Genomic DNA, 20,995 nt, shown 5'->3' with positions numbered 1-20,995 from the left:
GAAAAGATAGCGCAACGTAATGTACCTTTATCCTTATCGCATACAGCACTGACGCGACTAGCCGCGTAAATTAAGATCGCGCGTAAAAACTGCCGCGTAAAGAAAAGACCGGCGTGAATGAAGCGCCGCGTAAATTAAAGGACCAGCGTACGTGTATTTCCGATGTGTACGAGCGAAGGATAAATTGCTATTTGGAAGCTGCACCTGCGGTCTTTGTATTGTGAAATCAGCAGCGTACCATGAACCTAAATCGTCTCTTAAAAAACGTAGCGACGATATATTTGACTATTTATTATATCCAGTACCACATTCATAGCAGATGTATATTAAGTACATTTAAATATCACCGGTCGTGCGGACGCTTCTTAATCCGACTTACGATACAATGAAAAAAATGAAAAAATCCGAGAATAAAGAGTTTATCGAGTGAGAAAATAATTCTCTGGCCTGGCAGTCGCGCACGCCAGTTTTATTATTCCATGTGGATTTTCAAAAACCAATTAACGCTGTTATTCGTAGCTGTGACGATTATAAAAAGTAAAATCATCGCAATTACATTATCTGCGCTATTTTGTAATCGAAATACGACTGGTCGGAAATAGGCAAACATCCGGATGCCTTTGCACGGTAACAGCTCGATAATTTCACGATAATCGCCCGATAAATCACTTTTCCGCGAGAGGCATGTTCTTGCCGATGACGCTTGCTCTTGGAATCGCGCGCGCGCGGCGAATTCCTGTTTGGAAAGTGGAGATGCAAAAGGAAAAGGAAAAAATGGCTGGTCCAATGGGAATCTGGGCCAACTATATTTGTACCGGTCGGACGCACGGCTGAACACTGCACGTCCGGGATATTCGTCCGGACCGACGAATGAGAATCCTTCTTAGGCGGCGGTCTAACTTTTCGCCTTTACTTCCTGCATCGCTAAAATGTAACGCCCGCGTCAACTTCCATCCCTTTCTTCATCCCCTTTCCAGTCCCAGCCTCTTGCCCGTCGTCGTTGACAAAACTTTGACTGAAATTCTTATCCGTTCGCATTTGCATCGCAGATCTTTTTATCGCGACGATCCTTTGCAAACGGTAGCCGGAAGTTGCCAGCTAACTCTAGGCCGTTCGTGTCAATTCCACAATTTGAACAGTCGCGGACGATCGACGAGGGCCAACACTAACGAAATCGACGTTCCATTGAAATTCGCAGGAACTATGCCACTATCAAGGTAGCGTTCGTGACGTTCCTGGTTCTTGGGTAGCGGTGTCTACGTGCAGAGGGCTGCGTGGTGTCGTTTTCGATGGCGAGAACCTGCATCACATCCACCCGGAACAAGAATCCTTGGACTCGCAGCATTACGTCTACAAGCACAGCGATCTGGTTGCCAATCATACTTGTGGTAATTATCGCGATCTTAATGCAATTTTAATGGTAGACGAAAATGATGGATGGTAGGCGAATGATGAAATCCATGCCCATTATGTACATTCCCGTCCGCAAGTACTAAGACACTTCTAGAGAAAAGAGGACAAACCTGGCAAACTATTAGGGATGCATGTACGTATATAAACGTACACACACACACACACACATACATATGCTACCGCACGTGTATAAGTATTTGCACGTTCTCAAATAATAGCAAATGTTTAAAGCTCACTTCGAATAAAGCTGTCTATAGTCTAACCATCGCCTCTGGTTTTACCTCAGGCAACGATACGTAGTTGGTCAATAATGCCAAAAACAGTAGTTGACGTTAATTACTTTAAACAAAGAAGCTATAATCGAAGGTGGATGAAAGTCGCTCGTACGGAAACGCCTTAAAGTTAAACGACTCGAAGCGTCTATCCAGTGTTAAAAGATCGTAGAATGTTTGGAACGTGTATTTCCGATCACGCTCCAAAAGTTTATAAAGGTTTTTCTAAATTAATAATAAATTTCATAAATCAATTTCAGCTATTTATCAGAGATAACTATGGAATATTCTATCGACGCAGGTACGTCCCCTGTCTCAGTTTCAATTTAGCTGAACGTTTGATCCTAGTTTGGGCAAGAAACAGAGAAACTTGACAATAGAAAAACATTCTTCTATCGTAACGTCGAAGATGTAAGAGAAACGTGAACGCTTTGATCGAGTTCCACCAAGTGTACAAATACTTATGCACGGTAGTGTACGTGTACGTACACATACGTCACCGAACAGACAACATGTTGAACATTTCGGTTCTACGTAACACTCGTTCGGAGTAAAAAGGTTCTTCCCAACCGTTTTAAAATCCGAAACGTCGATATTACGACACTTTCCAAGTCCCCTGATTTAAGCCTGTTCACGATATATTTCAGCTCGTCGCTGATCAACGACAGTGAATCTTGCGAGAATTTCGCGAATTCGTAACACGAATATCTTAAACTTCCTCCATACCATATCCTCGTATCCTTCGATGCTTGTCCTTCCTAGCTCTCGATAGGAAGTCTCATGGATGATGAGACCGGTTCGATCTAGACCTACGTCAGCCTGGTTCGTTGCAGCGCACGCGCTCCTTTCCTGGCCTGGAGGACCTGTCTCGCTAAGACTGGTCTCTCCTTAACTGTCTTAACGAATGTAGGAGCAAGATTCTGCCGGCTCCCTCCTCTCTTTGTCCTTAACTTTACCGAGAATCCGACCGAGACGATGATCTTAGTTTTTTGTTCGGTACAGGTTACGAAGGAACGCCGCACCATGTTCTCGGCTATGAACACCGCGGGATCGTCAACAGAGCCACGAGGGTAAGAGATATGTTGTTCTAAGTTCTGTTCTTCTAATCATAGGATTACTTTGGTTTTTTTTTTTTTTTTAGAACTGCGAAACATTCGCGAATACTCTCGATATTCGCATACTCGTGTCGAATTGATTCTTCTTCTTCTTCTTCTTCTTCTCTGTTGTTTTTCTTTCTTTCTTTTCTTTTTGCTTTTTTCTCAAGTGTACAAGTAGCTTTATCGGCGATCATAACACGTTAGGACACTTACCGATATCAACGGTTTTCGCTGTTTTTATTTTCTATTTATTTTATCGTACATCCATCATCATAGCTTGTAACGTGTAAAATAGTAAATAAAATATAACTTGTTAAAGTTTGCCGATAGATGTAACCAACGATGTTCCAATACTTAGGACAGCGTGGTTTAACTGTTAGACGCTCGATCGATGTAACTTGCTGGGTAATTGGTCATTTTCACTGGAAAATTACTTCTTTGTACCATCGTTGCGAACGAGTCTTTTTCGTTTCTTACCAAATCGTATTTCTCTTTCCTTAAAACATTGAAAATCCTTCTCCCGATTGAAGCGAATGAAAGCTCGATTGGAGGATAAAAGATTCGAAGGATTGCAGCTGCAAGATCGGCTGAATCGTTGTACTCTCGTTTAATATCTCGAATTGAATTTTTTCCTTCCAGCACAAGAGAGCGGCTGAAGCGATTCGAGGACCCTACAACGCTAACAGGCATTCCCGATACGTAGAGTTGGTCCTCGTAATCGATAAAAAGGAATACATCGCTCTCGACGAGAACGTGGACAAAGTTTATCAACATTGCAAGGATATCGCGAACATTATCAATGCAGTTAGTACAGCCTTTTTTAATATTTGAATTTCTTCGACGAATAGATGAACATTGTCAGGCGATAGTATAGATTTTCGCTAAAATAATCTGTCGATTATAAAACGAGAATCCATCGTGTTTCAGTTGTACATGCCACTGAACATATTCATCGCGTTAGTCGGGGTGCAAGTTTGGTCCGACGCGGATGAAATAACGCTGTCTCCAAACGGGGACACCACCCTCTCGAATTTCCTTCGGTACAGAAGGGAGAAGCTGGTGCAGGACATGCCGAACGATAACGCCCAGCTGTTGACGTAAGCCAGAAACGAAAATATTTTCTAACGACGTGCTTCGAAAGCTGCTGTCAAAAATATAGAACACGACACAAGCTGTGCATGCGTATCATATATTTGTAAAAATATAAAATATATTTTTAGCCGAATCACTTTCGAGGGAGGCGTGGTTGGAAAAGCGCTTAAGGGACCAATATGTACGTACGAATTCTCCGGTGGTGTCTCGATGGATCACTCGAACGTCGTGGGATTAGTAGCAGCTACCGTCGCTCATGAAATGGGTCACAATTTCGGTATGGAACACGACTCGGCTGATTGCGAGTGTCCCGAAGAAAAGTGAGTTCACGTCGATCGTTATTTACAGCTTGGTTTTGTTTACAAATCTACTTTGTATATTTTGTATATTTTTGCATATCGTCGACTTACGTTCCACGTATTCTTGTAGCTTTAAATTTCCTACGAAACATAAACATCGACAGCCTGTTACTGCTCCGCAAGAAGAGTTGTCTTCTCCTTGTTCTTTGAATTCAGAAGCCGCAACTTCGCTTTCTATCTCTTTAGTTTCATCGAGCGAATACACGATCAGAATGAAATTCTCTTTCGTTTTCGAGAAACAAACGACCTGCTCTTAAGACGACATAAATAATAGCAAATTGCAAAGTAAATTTTCAAGTGTTCGCGACACCGTTCGTAACATCGCTCTCTGTACTCTTCAATTTACGCGGTTCACCAATAGCTCGTATGTTGAAACGTGGCCAATTTTCTTTTATTCCGCGAACTATACGTTAGAGCGAGTAACGTGGCAACCACGCCAACGGATCCTAACAGCGATAGAAAAATTTAAATAAAAAGAAACGAGTCAATCAGGCAATGAGTATGGTATAGTTGGCGTTCGAATCCCGTGATCCCACGGTCTTTCGTCGGTCCTCTGTGAAACAAGGCCATCGATCTGCATTCGCAGGATGGCGTCATTACGATTACCGTCATTTTCGCTAGAGTAACATCGGGGTCTAAACACGCTCGATTGCATCTGATTACAGATGCATCATGGCATCGTCGAGCGGCTCGTCGGGACCAACGCACTGGTCCACTTGTTCTCTGGAGCATCTGGCTCTGGCGTTCGAGCACGGAATGGATTATTGTTTGAGGAACAAACCGCAGAAGCTGTTCGATAGCCCGATTTGTGGTAACGGGTTCGTGGAACCCGGGGAACAGTGCGACTGTGGCCTGAAAGAGAACTGCGACAATCCCTGTTGCAACGTGACCACCTGCATGTTGCATAGTAATGCGAGCTGCGCCACCGGCGAATGTTGCGATTTAAAAACTTGCAGACCGAAATCAGCGGGCACCGAATGCAGAAGCGCCGAGCACGAATGCGATTTGCCGGAATATTGCACCGGCCAGAGCGAATATTGTCCCGTGGACGTGTTTAAGATGGACGGTGAACCATGCAGCATGGGAAAAGCGTTCTGCTACCAGGGCTCTTGCAGAACTCATAATGACCAATGTAAGCTGCTATGGGGACCTACTGGAACCTCTTCCGACGCACAGTGCTATGACATGAACAATAAAGGCACGAAGCATGGCAATTGTGGCTACAATCGAATCGAGTCTAGCTACGTCAAGTGTACCGACGAGTAAGACAAGTTGATTTTTCTTTCCTCCGGTTTTTCGTACAATTATGTTACGTTCTTCGTTAAAATGTCTTATTTATTTCGTTTGGAGATGGAAGAAAAGCGAGGTCCGTTCTCTTTTAAAACACAAGTGGTACGGAAAAGGGAAAAAAGAACATAATGGGACTATGCTTTTCTGGCGTCTCGAAACGAAATAAATAAGATATCTCTATAGAATGTCTGTAAGCAAGGAAGAGAGTATGGACCGTATCGGTAATAATGAAACTTGGTTTCTCCTTTATTTTAGAAATCTTTTGTGTGGAATGCTACATTGTAAGCACCTGAACGAAAGACTAGAATTCGGTATGGAATCCGTGGCGATTCTCAGCCATTCGTTTATCAACACCGGAGGGAAGATCATACCCTGTCGTTCGGCTATTGTGGACCTAGGATTGAATCAGGTGGATCCTGGTCTCTCTCCAGATGGCGCAAAATGTGCACCTGGAAAGGTAACAGAGAACTTACAATACGACAAGCAATTATGAAAATGAATACCTTCAAAATATTTAGGGATGTATAGACAGCAGAGACATATACTTGAGCCCTAAATCAAAGAACAATTTTTGTGATATGAAACCAACTGAAGATGTATTGAATTCAAAAATTAGTCTCCTACAAAAGACAAAAGATGTGACTTGTTATATTTCTCCGCTCTATTTCTCATATACAAGAACACGTCTCATACATGTAATAACAATACTTGTAATTACAAGAGCATCGCAAAATGCTGTCTGTTACTAGCAGTCATTCAATCCAGATAAAAGAAAGTGTGAATAGCAGAAGATCGGAATATTGAAGCGTAGTGAAAGTTCGGCTACCGAAGACTCTACTACAAAATATTTTCCAACGTGAATTGTAACGCTGAAATTTCGTGATTTCGATTTAGATGTGCGTGAATCAGAAATGTATGCCGGTAGCCGATTTGCGTGCTTCCGTATCCGGAGGGAAAGCATGTCCTAATAATTGCGGAGGCAACGGAGTGTGCAACAGTCTCGGCCATTGTCATTGCAATCGTGGCTTCCGGCCACCTGATTGCACTCAACCTGGCGTGGGCGGCTCCGAGGACAGCGGTCCGGCGGAGGATCCGAACGGTGAATCAATTTTATTCAATTTATCGCAACCGAGCACGATATCATCGACCTTACCACCCATGAAAACTAATTTGTTTCGTATCGTGTATTTGTTACAGCGAGAAACGACTTCATAATGGCCCTGTACATTATCTTTTTGGGGATCGTACCGATGGTCGCTCTGTCCTCGTTCGGTATTTGGTACGTGAGAAATCCTGGCCAGCATTGGAAGAAGAGCATGATGTCAACGTACGTATCTAGTCTCGACCGTGTTACAGAGAAATGCAAACCGCATGCCTTTTCGTCGCGCGGTGCTCGCAGGGCGAATTCGAGTCACAGGCTCGGTAAAAACTTTTACGAAAGGGTGGTCATTTTCTTTTCGCCTCGACAAGAGAATTCTCGTAACTCGGATAGAATATTTACGATCAGCGACAATCTGCCGCCGAAAGAGAAGCTTCAGATAACTAAAACCGATCTGATATCAACTACTAACCCAGACGCTATTAACTGCAGCAACAGCATCGCGAAGAGAAAGTCGATGTTGCTTAGCAATATGGATCAGAGTGTGAGTAATAAGAAACCTGACGTCTCTGAATCCGATCAATCTGCTCAGCCTTCGTCTGTAGAAGGTCAGGCAAGGAAAAATTCCATTAGGACGGAATTAGGCACGAAAATAGCGGAACGTATTCAGCAAATGCAGAAAAAGCCCACGAAGAATATCAAAGGGCTGACGCTTAAAACGGAAGTAAAGTTCGAGCATTTAAACGAAAGCTCGAGCGGTAGTGTTGGCGTTACGCCAAAGACAGGTGAACCGTTGCTGCCCGATGGGAAACCATATTCGAAGGCACCTGCACCCTTCTATAACAAAAAACCGCCACCCCCACCGGCCCCAGCACAAAGTTTAAAGCCAAAGATTTGATCTTTTTCCTATATCTTGCGGACACCCGTTGAAAATCTTCTTTCAAATTTTCTTAAACCTTATTACGTAGATATATCCCTTTATTTCCTTTTTTTTGTTTTTCCCCACTTTACTATATCCACGCATAGTATAGAATATATTTTTTAGTGCGAAGGTCGCAGCAAAATTTTCTCATAAAAGCTATGACCTTTGCATTATGCAGTACAGGGTTGAGAATAGCGGTGGCGGTTAATGCAATTTAATTCTTATCGTTGTCAAAACGACTTTAAGAAGTACGCTGTGATTTTTATGTTGTAACAGTTCTGTTGTGACGAACAACGAATACTCTATTCTACTCGCAGAGCTTCTTCCTTTAAGGATTCATGTATTTAATTTGTCAAAACTCCGGGCACCGCGCAACTCGTAAGAGAAAGTCCTGCCGTAGCACGTTTGCTGTGCACCTTTTAAACGTTATTCCAATTATATTTTTATAAATAATATAGTCGAACGAAAGGATATAATTTTTTTATTTGTAACGTAAATATCGAAGCGAATAGATATTTCGCGTGTAAGTGATTTATTTATTCATTTGGAGACTATAGAGGAAGAACACGATAAGTCAAGAATGTCGTCAAACAATACCAAATTATCTCTTCCTTTGGTTTTCCAATTAGACACTTTTCCATGCGGTTTTTTCGTACTCTTCAAAATTTGGATAATATTGCTCCTTATACTATTCAAATATCAAAGACATTAAAATATTTAAAATATTACTTGCCTGACTAATTAGGTGTCTGATTTTCATAAAACTTTTGGTCAGTTTCACAGTTATTTTAAGATATTCCTTGCACGTGCACGTTTGAAGCTAATAAGATTGATTTCATTTTCAATTATTCATTATCACAAGGTAACGTAGAAATCAGAGAATCAGAAAAGTATACTTATCGTGTTCTTCTTTTCTGTGATCTTCGCTTACTATCGTTATTTCATGCTCAAGCAATGATATATACATAAGTTAATAAATAAAAGTATATATGACGTAATATAATTTTCAACTATTATATGTAAATGCATTTAAAGGACGCATATTACGTCATGTGGTAGTATTACCAAAAACTGGGTGATAATAAAATAGAACGAAAACGGCTCTCTACTGACTCGATCAACGTGAATAAGAGGATCTATGGCTGGTCGTTGGCCTAATTATTTATTCGATTAATACCTCGACGAATGGAAAAAAAACACGTTCCAGGGAAAAGTTGAGAACCGTGATTTAGAGCATGCATAGAAAATGAATGTTATACGAGCATGAGCATGTGTGAGTTTCTCTTCGATGGCTTTTGCATTTTAAGATTACTGAACGGCTCGCTTACAATGGAGTCGATAAATCAGTATTAACGGGGTGACTCAACATTCATAATGACTCCCGATTGAATAACTTACATATAACGGAGCTCGACGTTTGATCACTTTTTTTAAAAATCATTCGAATCATTCAGGTATATTTCGCAGTATCCTAAAAATAAAAATCACACGGGGAAAACACGAGAAGCTGTTTTTCGTTGACTTTCTGATTTTCATGTCGCTTGACAACTGAAAGATAATATTTGAACGTGATGCATATAACTGAGATGAAACATCTGTCGAATGTAAAGACATAAGACTTTTAAGACGAGGTAATAAATATAGGAAATTTTGTAAAAAGAAAAGAAAAAAAAAAGAAATTCGAGAGCATATCTAAACAATATATTAAATTTAAAGACGAACGCGTATCTAATGGAAAAACGAAGAAAAAAGATAGGCTGTGGGTTGATTGGAGAATGCAATGAATCTTAAAAAATGGCTCTCCTGTAAAAAGCAGAAAGTATGACTTGAAATACTCTTCCCTCGTCGTCCTCGTATCGAAATTGCTCATACTTGAAACGGATCAATTGTATAAGTTTATTGAATAAACGTAGTGTTTCATACAAAATCTACAGAATTTTCTTATGTAATCAAGAATTTCCTTCCTCCAGAGGGCTTGCTACTAACACTTTAATCTTTGACTAACTTTCCCTGCAACTTTCTCGCGGTTTTGCATGCGTTCGAAAGATCTCTGGATCCGAATGACTGCGTTTGTTGCGCACGAGTTTGTTTCCTTCTCTAAAGCTGCATGTGTTGATTGCATCGTTCCGCGATCAGGCTACGAAATTTCTAAGAAATCGGAACCTTGGTTTGGTTGCTGTAGCATGTGCTTTAAACACCTCGATTCCCTCCAGCTTACGATTGTGCTTAAAATTTCAGGACCGATCGTGGCCACAACGGACTGTCCATCAAAACGATCGATCGTTCCAGTCCCTTGCCTCGTAACATCGAAACGATCGATTCTAGTCTCAGTCAGGATCCAGCGTGCGCGAGTTTGTTGCCGAAAGCTGATACCGACGAGCGTTACAACAATAATTTGTTCGGCCAGTTCAAAGGTTTCACGATCACGCCGATAAAAAATCAACCGAAGAGCCCCGAGCCGACTAAGCCAGCACCTCCTCCGCCCACGATTCCAACTGTAGCTATTAAGACTAACATCAAGACAGTTCCCAAGTGCAATCCAGCGCGCAGTTCGCTGCTCAGTTCCACAACCAGTTTCAACGAGGTGCAGTCAACCGCGCCAATTCTGCCTCCACTGAATCCAGGATGTACAGCTCGTCCTTTGATCAGCAGCCCGGTATTGGCTGCGACTACGTGCACATCGGTGGAGCTAGTGGCTCCTAAAATTTCTAACAAGTCTACTATAGACGGTCCAACGAGACCAGCGCCGGCTCCGCCGATCTCCGCTGACGTTCAAAAGCCACAGAGACCAAGCAGTACACCTTTGACCAACTTACTGGTGCCGGAGGCTGAAAAGAAGCCAGAGAAGGGCAGCACTTTAAATAGAATCGCCTCGATGCTTCGACCCAATTCTGGGATCATGAAAGGTAGCCTGCAGATGTCACAGAAGGACGAGAAGACAACGAATTCTCTGCCCAGAATACACCATCATAAAGCGAACAAAGTGATAGATAAAGAAATTTTGAGAAACTTGGAGATTTCCAATCCCATCCCTCAGAAAGAGATCGAAATTCCTACACCAGCGATTCCTGTGATCCCCGCGGCCGATGCAGAGAAAAAGAACGTCGTGTTGCGCGCCCAGTCCATGAGAGACAGCAAGATCACTCCGAGACCTGCGATTCAGACGTTCGGATCGATGCGACAGACGACACCGGTTAAAAGACCCACCAGCATCCCTGCGAGCACAAGGCCTACGGCTCCTCCACCGGGACCTCCTATTCCTACAACGATGGACAAAATGAACGAAAGTGGGAAGATCCCTGGACTGCCTGGATATCAGACACCGCAAGTGAAGAACCCGCAGAAGGTCGTGGACAACGCGTACGACGATTGCATGAACCTCGTCAGCGAGTCGTCGCTGACCAAAATAACAGAAGAGTCACCCACCAACGACAATATATACGCGGTCATAGAGGAGACTCTGCCCGAGAAGAGCAGGAAGAACATGGAATCGGAGAAGCAGATCGACAACGAATACAAATTACCGAAACGCGTCGATCCCACGGCCAATTCCGGCGGATTGGAAACGATGGGCCTGTTATCGGAGATCGTGTCGGAGATATCGAACAGAAACTTTGATTCCATATATTCCACCGCTACTTTAGCCAGAAAAGCGCAAGAGAACGAGGCTGCGTCGAAAAATACCGAGGACTTGGGTTACAACAATTCTCTTGGCACTTACATGAACTCGAGTCACTACAAATCGCCGGGCAGCATTTATTCCAATTCCGCGTCTGGAAAATTTAACTCGTCCAGTTCCACGACGAGCTCGGGTTACCTGAATCCATCAGCGTTGAACGTGCCGCAACAGGAGCCCGAGAAAATTGCCGACGCCAACAAGTCCAACAAAGGGAAACTGTTGTCGCTGAATCTAGCGAATCCGAATCTAAACGACGAGATATCGAAGGAACTGGGAATGAAAAGCACGGCAGAGGACGCGGGGCCTCGAAAACCGATCACGTCGATGAAGAGTCGACCGACTCAACGAACTGTTACTCACTCGAAAAGCGACGAAGGGACAAACGACAGCAAAGAGCCGTTGAAACCGCCTCTTGGAAGAACGAAGACTCCGCCGAACATCGCGAAAGGTTCGATCACGAAGGACGCGAACTCCGGCGCCAGACAAGCTCTGGACACCGCGTCCAAGTCTAAACAGTATTCTGACAGTAGTTTAAAGAAGCAAGGTTCGAATGCGAGCGTGGACTCAACCGGGCAAAATTCGGATACGAAGGGTGGCAATGCGAATCAGCCAAACGGTAGCCTAGAGAAGCAGGATTCTCACACGAACGTTAATAGATTATCTCTGAAAACTGTGCCTTGTAGTCCTAAAGATAACGGGGGAAAGTTTAACAGTCCGGACTTAGTGTCGAGCTGTTCAAATTCTAATCAAATCAGTACAAAGTCGCCGGACGTTGTTGGAAACAATGCAAAGCTTAACTTTCAGTCGAAAAACGTTCAGAAAACGCCGACATTGTCACGAGGCAGTACTACGAAAGCACCCGCCACCCCGATTAAGCCATTGAACATTGCGTCCAAAGGAACTAGTCTCGCGGAGAAAAAGAAGTCTCCAACTGGTAACACGAGCGTGACTAAATCGTTATCCGCTAAGGAATCGGCTACTAAAAGCGCGCAATCGAAGCCGAGTCAAAAGACGGAGACGAAAGATTCAGGGGCGAAGACGAACCCGGTGCAAAGAGCAGCGAGCAGTAAATCGAATGTGGCCTCCCTTCAACAGAAGTTCGAGGCAAATAAGAACGTTAACGCGCCAAGAACGATACCCAATGTACATAAAACACAACGTACAGTCGGCAAGACTGAAACTTCGGGTGTTAAGAAATAAGCGATCAGCGCACACTTGCACAGTAATATACCGACTAATAATATTAGTAAATTGACAAGTCACACGTTATAGGATGTAAACTTATCTTGTATCGTTTTATAATTCTCCGTCGAATAAGATAATCAGATATTTTGCAATTGAAGACTACAGAGAACAAACATGATAAATCTATAGGAAATCTGTATGTTATCACGACTAATCCTATATTACCTAAACTGTCTTTTTTCATTTAGAGATTGTATGTGTCGATTCTGGAATACGTTAAAAATATTATTTGTCATTACATTAGTTATCCGATTGATTTTGTACAAAACTTGTTGGTTTTTTTTCGCTACCTTTAAGAGACAATATGTAATGATATATGGTCTTTCTGAGTCGTGTTAAAATACCACCAAGTGATGTCATAACAGGCTTATCATGTTTTCCCGTGTGATCTTTGACTTGTCAGATTTATTTGGAAAATGTCATTCGTTCCATTAGCAACTTGTTAATATTATTCAAACGTATTTATTGGTAGTGGCAACTTGTAACTTGTAGCTTGTAAAATTTCACTAATGGTTTAATTGTGCAAGACAGCTCGGATGGACGAATAGGTGGCCAATCATCAAAAAGAAGTATGTAGGATTTATTTAAAACATTCTAGTCTATCGATCATTGGATGAAAACTTATGAATACTTCTGTTCAAATATTTCTACGATATTATCTTATTTAAATGACCAGCCACGAAGAAGTGGAGTCGTAATAGTACAATGATCAACTGTTCGTTCGGGAAACCGAATGAAAGAATTGGTTGATCGAAAGCCACGCTAACTTGTATTTACTGTCAGAATACTGAAATTAGGTTGTACCGACCGCGAGACGCGAGACGCGCGACGCAATATTACCGCTGTAAATAGTAGTTACTTAAAAATTCTAATATTTTTTGTAGAAATTATCCATTATATCGTAATATTCGGATGTACGCGAAACATTAACGATCGTCGAGGATATTTATCTTAAGAGCATTTTGTAAAACGAAATGAACAGAATAAGCAACAATTATTTTCAAAAGTTTCGCTCGATGCCGCAAAAGGAACGCGTAAGAAATTATATTGAACTCTGTGATATACATGTAACGAGAGGTAATACAGAAACATCGTATCGTACATTATTATAAGTAGCAGATTATAGATGCGACCAAATCTATCATTTTATAATATCGTCTCACGCGAAGAGAAAGAAAACATTGTGAAACTTCGAGAATATAAGAAATTTTCAAGAGGACAAAGATTAGTTTCGAAAGGAAAACCATATCCAAGAAAGATAAAAAAAAAAAAGAAAAAAGAAAAAGAAGAAGAAACTCTATGGAACAGTAGCTCTTTCCAAAGACTAACTAAGCGTCGTCGTCGTTAAAGTCCGTTTTCGCGAATGCGATCGTACCTTCGAGATTCTAATGCGAATCAAAATTTAGGCGCGATTTAGCTAAGAGAGCTTAAACGGTAGTGTCTGCTAGGGTTTCAACGCCGTGTTCGAAAACGAGGCAGAATTTCTTCTACGATAAAAAAGTACATTAGAGTACAATGGTAGAGATATTTCGTTCAATGCATCACCGTCACTACGATTGTTCTTTTACTTTCGCACGAATTCTTTGCATATTCTAGTAAGATACTAAGAAATTCGGACGTTGCTGTTCGATCGCTAATTACTTAGCATCGTTAAATACGCAAAGACTAAGAGGAAATATTTATTTGACTGATCGATGTAAATATGTTTATAATGTAATAGATATAAGTAACATTTTGTACAATGTACCTTCGTGCTCGCTAAGTTATAATTCGCGAACTATCTTTAAACGCATACATGCGACTTCAGCATTTAGCTTCTTCACGGTGTCTCGTTCGATCTGCTGTAAAGCGTAAAAACGTTCTCCTGTATAAAGAAGAACCAAAAAAAAAAAAAAAAAAAAAAAAAAATAAAACGACGGAAGAAAAGGTTTTATTGAACGACATGGTTGTAGCGTGTTTGTGCATTTATTATTTCAACAAAGCTATCTTTCGCTATGTACGTTTCTCGTGTATAAGGTTGTTCGCTTGTACGTCGCTTGCGATGTTTTAATTTATACAGTTCCTATGTACAGTCGCCTCGATGTATTAATTAAAGCATTTTAGGGACCGCAACTTAAGTTCAATAAAGCTTTTCGATGACTATTATTCGTTCGGGCATCGTTTATAGTCGTTTATCGCTTCTCTTTTTCTTTCCACGCAATGATGTCGTATGTATGGATCCAGTGTAAAGACAATCAGACGTTTTGCACGGCATACGACTGTAAAATAGAAAATAACGCCCCTCGACAGAAACTTGGCCATAACTGATAGATAAGATTATCATATTTAGGCGTACGTTTCCTTTTTTTACATACAACGTTTAGATTTGTTAAACGATATTGTTTACTAAAGATGACTTGCAGCTAGAGTTAACAAACATCGTTGCATTATCCGTTTAATACCAAAGATAAGTTACGTTCCACGTGTTAAAGGGCCAAGATGTACGTTTATCGTAACTACTTAAACGTTGTCTCATAACTTGTACATTTCCTAATGCATAGTAACGTTACAATAAATTCTTTATTCCATGCATGCGTTTTATCTGTCATTAACGACGGACCAATAAAGAGGTAGGTGATTATACTATAATAATAAAATCGCACAACCTGTGTATGCCTACAAGCGCTATAACATGGGCTAGAGAATTTTCGATATAAAAGATTTACTATTTTTTATCTAATTCTGTTTATATTTCGTATTCATTCATAAATAGAAACACTGAATGGATAATAGTGAGTTTTATGTCGCTATTTATTATTTACTTTAACGCGAAGGGTACGGAGCAATATGCTTCTATTATTAATGGCGCAAATAAAATTCAAATCTTTCGATCAATTAAAAATGAAAGATAAAGGAGTTAAATAATTATATATTGTCAAATGAACTTTCGGTTTTTATTTGCGTAAAGCAGATAATAGATAATGGACATAAAAAAAGATATAAATGTCAAAAAATCAAAGTATCTCGAGTGAGAGGCATCTTCCCCTTGTATCGTTTCCCTCCAATAGGAATCGTTTGTGCAGACCCGTAGTTTACAAAGAAATGAATTTTGTCAATAAGTTTCATTATAATGTTGTAAACATCATTGTCCTTGGAAAACTCTAAACGTACCGTCTTTTTCGTTGTCGTGATCGTTCAGGCAAAATATGTTTATTATATGCACCAAGATTGGCTTTATATAAAAAAAAAAATTAAGTTTCTCTATATTCAATGTGTCACGATGAAACATTCGATTTCACGCGATCATAAATTTATGAGTCGCGGGAGTGTTGAATTACTCGTTTATTGATCGCTGTCAGTGACAATAATCTAAGAAACTTGTGAATGTTTCGTTGCCAAATGTTATCGTACTATCCCAAACATTATGTACCTTTCTATATTAGAGTACGCTATTGTGATTTGTCGAGGAACCGATAACCTAACAATTATATCGAATGTTAGAAAAATTTCGCATAACATTTCACACATGAAATTGTAACGACATTTAATGTTTGGCAGCTTATTTCGAATTTCGCGTCTGTGTTACAAAACAAAGTGTACACGTATGTGACGCAATGTTGTAATTCAAATATTTACGGAATTGTTACACGACGGGAGGAATTAATCGTACTTTACAGGAGATTGCAAAATTGTATATTTTTGTACAGTGAAAATGGCCCATGCCTCGCTACCGAAGCTTATTTGCACTCCGATAAATACATCAAGAATGTGTCCATCAGATTTCACTGCTACTCTATCTGATGTAAGTTTGACGTTTACGATATTTTTACGTGTATTTTTGTTACGTTATATTTTCATTTTATTATTTTACGATAGGTGTTACAATCGGATCCAGTAAAAAGGTTACTCAATCAACCAAATATTATTGTTAAAAGGATACCTTCAAAAATAAATGCAACATCTGTCTCCAACGATAATGTTTTAACAAACAAAATACATAATGTAGATTCAAATGTAAATAGAACAAAACAGTCAGAGTTGTCAGTAATACCTTTACAGACAAATCAAGAGGAAAATATAGAAGATAAGAATTTCTTACCTTCCAAGAAGCATGGTAAATCAGAAATTACATTAGTTCCTGTTACAAGAGAAAGAAAACCTTGTGGTCATTGTGAACCTTGTGAAAATATTACATGCGATGTGGTAGTACAACAATATGTAGACCGTGATGGATCATCACCTATGTTAGCCATTAACATAGAGGAAAGTGAGATAGATGCACCTGTTTCGAGACATTGTGAAAATAAAATGTGTGATGCATTAAGCATTGATCATGATCGTTGTCGCAGAGCTATAATTAGACTAAATAGATGTAATCAATCAATAGCTTGTGATATTTGTGGTATTATGTTACAAACACAAAGATCTCGTATATATCACAAGAATTGTATAAGGAAAAATGAATACAGGCATAATGAAACAAGCAGTGCCAAAATATTAAAAGAAAGAATGAGAGAACGAGAAATTCAAATAATCGAAGCTTCTAAAATGAAGAGAAATGATTATACAGATCCTATTACAGGGTATAGCCTTGCAATGGAAACTTTAAAAAATAACAAAGAATTAATTATTATTCCGAAATCAGTTCCCTTACAGCAACAACAACCACCTCCTTCACAACCACCACCACCATCACCACTACCACCACCACCACCACCACCACCACCACCACCACCACCACTACCACCACTACCACCACCAACAACAACAACAACAACAACAGCAATTACTATAAATTCTATGTCCACAAAACAATCTACTTCACAAATAAATAATGTAAATAATGTTTTTGGAAAACTTTTATCCAGTATACCAATTGTATTACCACAACAAAGTATAATCCTTGGCAAAACACAGTGTTCTAATGAAAATAGTATATCTAATCCCATACAATTAGCTGTATCAGAAGCCTTAACTAGGTCATTCATAACAACAACCAGTACAATTCCTTTACCTCAAAGTCATTATATTACATTTACAACACAAGCTAATACACATCCAATACCAATAAACGAATTACTCTTGCCACACTCACAAATTGTCACAACACCCATTCAGCCTAAACCATTGTTAACACCTATACGTGTTGTACCTATAACTAACTTAATAACAGAACCATCCTTACTGCACCAAACACAGGGTATACCAAAGTTTTGTATCATGCCAGATGATACAGCACCATCATTAACTATAACGAATTCTCAACCTATTCAACATTTAGCACTTGTGCCAAAAGTTGAATTATCAACTAATTCAAAAACAGCATCACGGAAAAAGAAAAAAATAGTAAAAAAGAAACGAAAAAAGAAAGTTTTCAAATGTGACTATTGCCTTAAAAACTTCAGTACAGATTGGTATTTCAAAATGCATGTTGCTATGCATACAGGTGAAAACCGGTTCACCTGCAAAATATGTAAACAATTATTTAGTAATCGATACGATATGAAGAAACATATATCCAATGATCACAAGAGTGAAAGCATTAGTCCTAGTATATGTAATCAGCAAATTACTGAACATTCACGTAAGTATTTAGATTATATGTAAACATGTAGTGTATATGCATTTGTTGATCACTTAAAATATCACAGACAAAAGTATAATGAGGATATAAAAACAGATATTGTAAAAATTCCTTCTAATGTTATAGAGACAAGCAACCTTGACATACAGCAAGAAGTAAGAAAAGAAGATAAAACAAATGGATACATTATTATGCCTACTCAAGATATTGTCAAAAATATCAAAACAGAACTACGTCATGAAGTATAAATCATTCCAAATTAGCAACTCATTGAAACAAAGAAATAATTATCTAGATTAAAAATACGTCTGTTATAAATTTCGAGTAAGTTAATTTGTAAAAATATGCATAAAACGTGCTTACATACTATAGTTAATCAAATGTTAATCTTTTAGGAGAAAATTTTATGTTACGTTGTACAAACGTACATATGTTTTATGTAATAGTTTATTTTAATTTCTGAAAAAATTATTGCAATATTCTTAGATTCTATAAGACAAACGGGAAAGAAAAATTACTTGATATATATTTGGTTTATTTATAAAAATATATTTACTTTATTTATAAAACAATTCTAAATATTTTAATGAATATTATAGAAAAATGTATTATATGACTGATCAAATTTGATATTTTTTAAATGAGAACGATTACAAAAGTCGATGAAGAATATATATAATATTATGAAATCTTTCAAACTGTGATATATGGCCATCTTTCCACTATAACTTCTTTTCAAATTATCTAAAAATGTATCGTCCTTAATTGCATATTTAATATAACCTTAAGCACAATAATAATTTTTTTTACACTGAAATAAAACTATGGTCATGCACGTGGACGAAAATATGATAGACATATCTTAAAACGCACAAAAGAATAATTCAACAGAAAAGAACGATGTGTATATTTTAGAACTAGAAAATTTGTTATTAAATGTAAGAGTATTTTATATGGAAAGAAAGTTAAATGCCATTTCTAATACGTAGATACATATAAGTTATGTTGTGTTCCTTTTATTTTCAAATAAGTTGTTTAGTTGAAAGTATTCATTCGCATAGACTAAAATTAATATACGATGTGTATTTATCTATACTTTTTTTTATTAAATTATTTTTCACTTTTACTATTTCTCAACGAGAACTATGGTAACTTTAACAGAAAATTAAACGCGTAAATATTTCCTTGCTATTGAATAAACTTAGTATTTAGAGTAGGATACCAATATGAAAGAATTTAAAATTTTTATATCGTTATAGAAGCTAATTTGAGCTTCGTAATTTATGTTGAGATTTTAGTAAATGTTAACAGAAGAATAGACGAAATATTTTGCAAAGATATAGTTCCTTGGTAACAAAAATGAATATCATGTGCCTTCAAAATTTTAATGTTCCTTATATAAATAAGACAGTTAATTCAGAAAAATAAACGTTGATTATAAACAACATTAATTTAATTAATTCGTTCTATTATTTTTAACTGACAATAAAAAATACAATTTTAATACAATTGTGTAGTTAAACAGAACACTTTTACTTCAATATAAGTGTAATAAAGAAAATTATATGTGCATTTAATATTCATAATACTCAGTGTGCAAAATTCAATGTAATAGTGAAAATAGAATGTAAATGTTTCACAATTGTGCAAAGAAATGGTGTTATTAATGAAGGATAATAAGCAAATTATTTTTGAAATCATAAAAATCACTGAAATGGTATATCAAATAAAATATATTCTGAGCAAAATATGTCATAAAAAATTGTCTGTTGTATTGTATTTATATATAAGGTTTTAAAAGAATAAATCGCTATTTAATATGAAAACTATTTATTCAAAATAATTGTCTTTTCAAACTGAAAATACTGATCAAGAATTATATTTCAAAGGCTGAATAAATATGATATTAATATTGTGTATGATATAAAAAGTTATTTAGTTATTTCCTTAAGAATACATATTACATTTTTATATTTTTAATATTTCAATTCATATCCTGTCTAAAGCCTCTAACATTATTACACTATTTCCACGTATTACCTAAAATGATAAGATGAATTCATTAATTCAACAGAAATTCATTTGTCACCACAAAAAGAATTCACTAACTTACCACCATTCCAATATTGTTCTTTGTACCATCTTTGCATTCTTCGACACTTTCATCTATAACCATGTTCATAAACGGATCAAAGCCACGTAAAATTCCAATAACATGCCTTCCTCCATTGAGTTTTACTAATGAAAAGAATACATTTTGAAGAAATAACATGAATAAATATAATATACGATATTATGACTCCGATAACAAAACACTGCATGTAAACATAACTGCATTACCAATAATATTTAAGATATACTTATATACTCACATGATAATCTTTTATCCATGTACCTAAAAAATAAAAATAAAATTTTGTCACGCTTTGTTGCATTTACAATGTACAAGAATTAAAATTCAAATGATCTTAAAAATTAAGAAGGAAAATTAAAATTTGTATAACCTTTATACATAACTACTTAGAGATTTATATATTACACATTTATATATTACACTTACTTTTTAAGCTCTGGAGGATGCGCCTTACTCATTTTTAGATTGGTTTTTCTTTTAAAGAATACTAATGATAAATTACTTCCACAATTATGGATATGTACTTCTTCCCGGCTTTTGCCTTCCTTCACACTATGATATTAAAATCAGCGGCGTGCCACCTATAGCCAATGCATGCACATTAACATCGTTTTTAGGTTACATGAATTGAGGTACCAACCTTAAAAGAACAATTAAATGCTTTGTTACGTTAATTTAAATAAATATATAATTATTATACATTACAGAGTTGAAATGAAGTACAAATAAATTTATGTGAATGAATTCTGGAATATAAAGAAATATAGAATATATTTTTTGCTTTGAATATATCCTGAATCTGAATCAGCTGGATCGATTACTATAATGTA

At 37.9% G+C, this 20,995-nt stretch overlaps 4 protein-coding genes across 5 annotated transcripts in view; 2 read left to right on the top strand and 2 right to left on the bottom strand.

Annotated features, from left to right (window-relative positions):
• Positions 1-15,037, top strand: part of LOC126870600 (uncharacterized) — a 71,226-nt gene extending 56,189 nt beyond the window's left edge. The window contains exons 4-13 of the mRNA XM_050628431.1: positions 1,199-1,388; positions 2,688-2,755; positions 3,422-3,586; positions 3,710-3,879; positions 4,003-4,194; positions 4,899-5,495; positions 5,779-5,980; positions 6,418-6,622; positions 6,721-6,850; positions 9,783-15,037. Of these exons, the coding sequence (XP_050484388.1) occupies positions 1,199-1,388; positions 2,688-2,755; positions 3,422-3,586; positions 3,710-3,879; positions 4,003-4,194; positions 4,899-5,495; positions 5,779-5,980; positions 6,418-6,622; positions 6,721-6,850; positions 9,783-12,423 (4,560 nt within the window). The 3' untranslated portion in view covers positions 12,424-15,037. The remainder of the gene's footprint in view (positions 1-1,198; positions 1,389-2,687; positions 2,756-3,421; positions 3,587-3,709; positions 3,880-4,002; positions 4,195-4,898; positions 5,496-5,778; positions 5,981-6,417; positions 6,623-6,720; positions 6,851-9,782) is intronic.
• A 147-nt stretch (positions 15,038-15,184) lies between these two features.
• LOC126870611 (uncharacterized) lies at positions 15,185-19,860 on the top strand. Of its 2 annotated transcripts, XR_007691377.1 has the most exons (4): positions 15,185-16,249; positions 16,324-18,031; positions 18,158-18,355; positions 18,427-19,860. XR_007691377.1 is itself a non-coding variant. In XM_050628479.1 (3 exons), the coding sequence occupies exons 1-3, from the start codon at positions 16,160-16,162 to the stop codon at positions 18,277-18,279; spliced, it is 1,920 nt and encodes a 639-aa protein (XP_050484436.1). In that variant the 5' UTR covers positions 15,185-16,159; the 3' UTR covers positions 18,280-19,860. The 2 variants fall into 2 exon arrangements, 1 of the variants encoding a protein (XP_050484436.1); XM_050628479.1 differs by having other exon boundaries at positions 18,158-19,860.
• Positions 19,845-20,740, bottom strand: LOC126870654 (probable small nuclear ribonucleoprotein G). The gene is made up of 4 exons (XM_050628562.1): positions 20,592-20,740; positions 20,404-20,426; positions 20,145-20,269; positions 19,845-20,071 (listed from the first exon to the last, which is right to left on the bottom strand). The coding sequence occupies exons 1-4, from the start codon at positions 20,621-20,623 to the stop codon at positions 20,021-20,023; spliced, it is 231 nt and encodes a 76-aa protein (XP_050484519.1). The 5' UTR covers positions 20,624-20,740; the 3' UTR covers positions 19,845-20,020.
• LOC126870625 (inositol polyphosphate-5-phosphatase A) overlaps positions 20,404-20,995 on the bottom strand; it is a 24,353-nt gene continuing 23,761 nt past the window's right edge. Inside the window, exons 13-14 of the transcript XR_007691380.1 lie at positions 20,592-20,805; positions 20,404-20,498 (exon numbers count right to left, since the gene is read on the bottom strand). The gene's annotated coding sequence lies outside the window, so the exon portion shown is untranslated. The remainder of the gene's footprint in view (positions 20,499-20,591; positions 20,806-20,995) is intronic.

This window comes from Bombus huntii, chromosome 10, assembly GCF_024542735.1.
Source record: "Bombus huntii isolate Logan2020A chromosome 10, iyBomHunt1.1, whole genome shotgun sequence".
Classification (NCBI taxonomy): domain Eukaryota; kingdom Metazoa; phylum Arthropoda; class Insecta; order Hymenoptera; family Apidae; genus Bombus; species Bombus huntii.
The sequence above is the reverse complement of the archived record's forward strand: the minus strand, read 5'-3'. Positions and strand labels throughout refer to the sequence as shown.

What these genes read in the sequence shown, in the direction of transcription:
- LOC126870654 (XM_050628562.1), bottom strand. Translation starts at nt 20,623, where the DNA reads ATGAGTAAGGCGCATCCTCCAGAGCTTAAAAA. An exon ending in CATCCTCCAGAGCTTAAAAA is followed by an intron (nt 20,427 to 20,591) that starts GTAAGTGTAATA and finishes TTTATTTTTTAG; the next exon opens with GTACATGGATAAAAGATTAT. An exon ending in AGAACAATATTGGAATGGTG is followed by an intron (nt 20,072 to 20,144) that starts GTAAGTTAGTGA and finishes TTATCATTTTAG; the next exon opens with GTAATACGTGGAAATAGTGT.
- LOC126870611 (XM_050628479.1), top strand. Translation starts at nt 16,160, where the DNA reads ATGGCCCATGCCTCGCTACCGAAGCTTATTTGCACTCCGATAAATACA. An exon ending in TCACTGCTACTCTATCTGAT is followed by an intron (nt 16,250 to 16,323) that starts GTAAGTTTGACG and finishes ATTTTACGATAG; the next exon opens with GTGTTACAATCGGATCCAGT. An exon ending in GCAAATTACTGAACATTCAC is followed by an intron (nt 18,032 to 18,157) that starts GTAAGTATTTAG and finishes CTAATGTTATAG; the next exon opens with AGACAAGCAACCTTGACATA.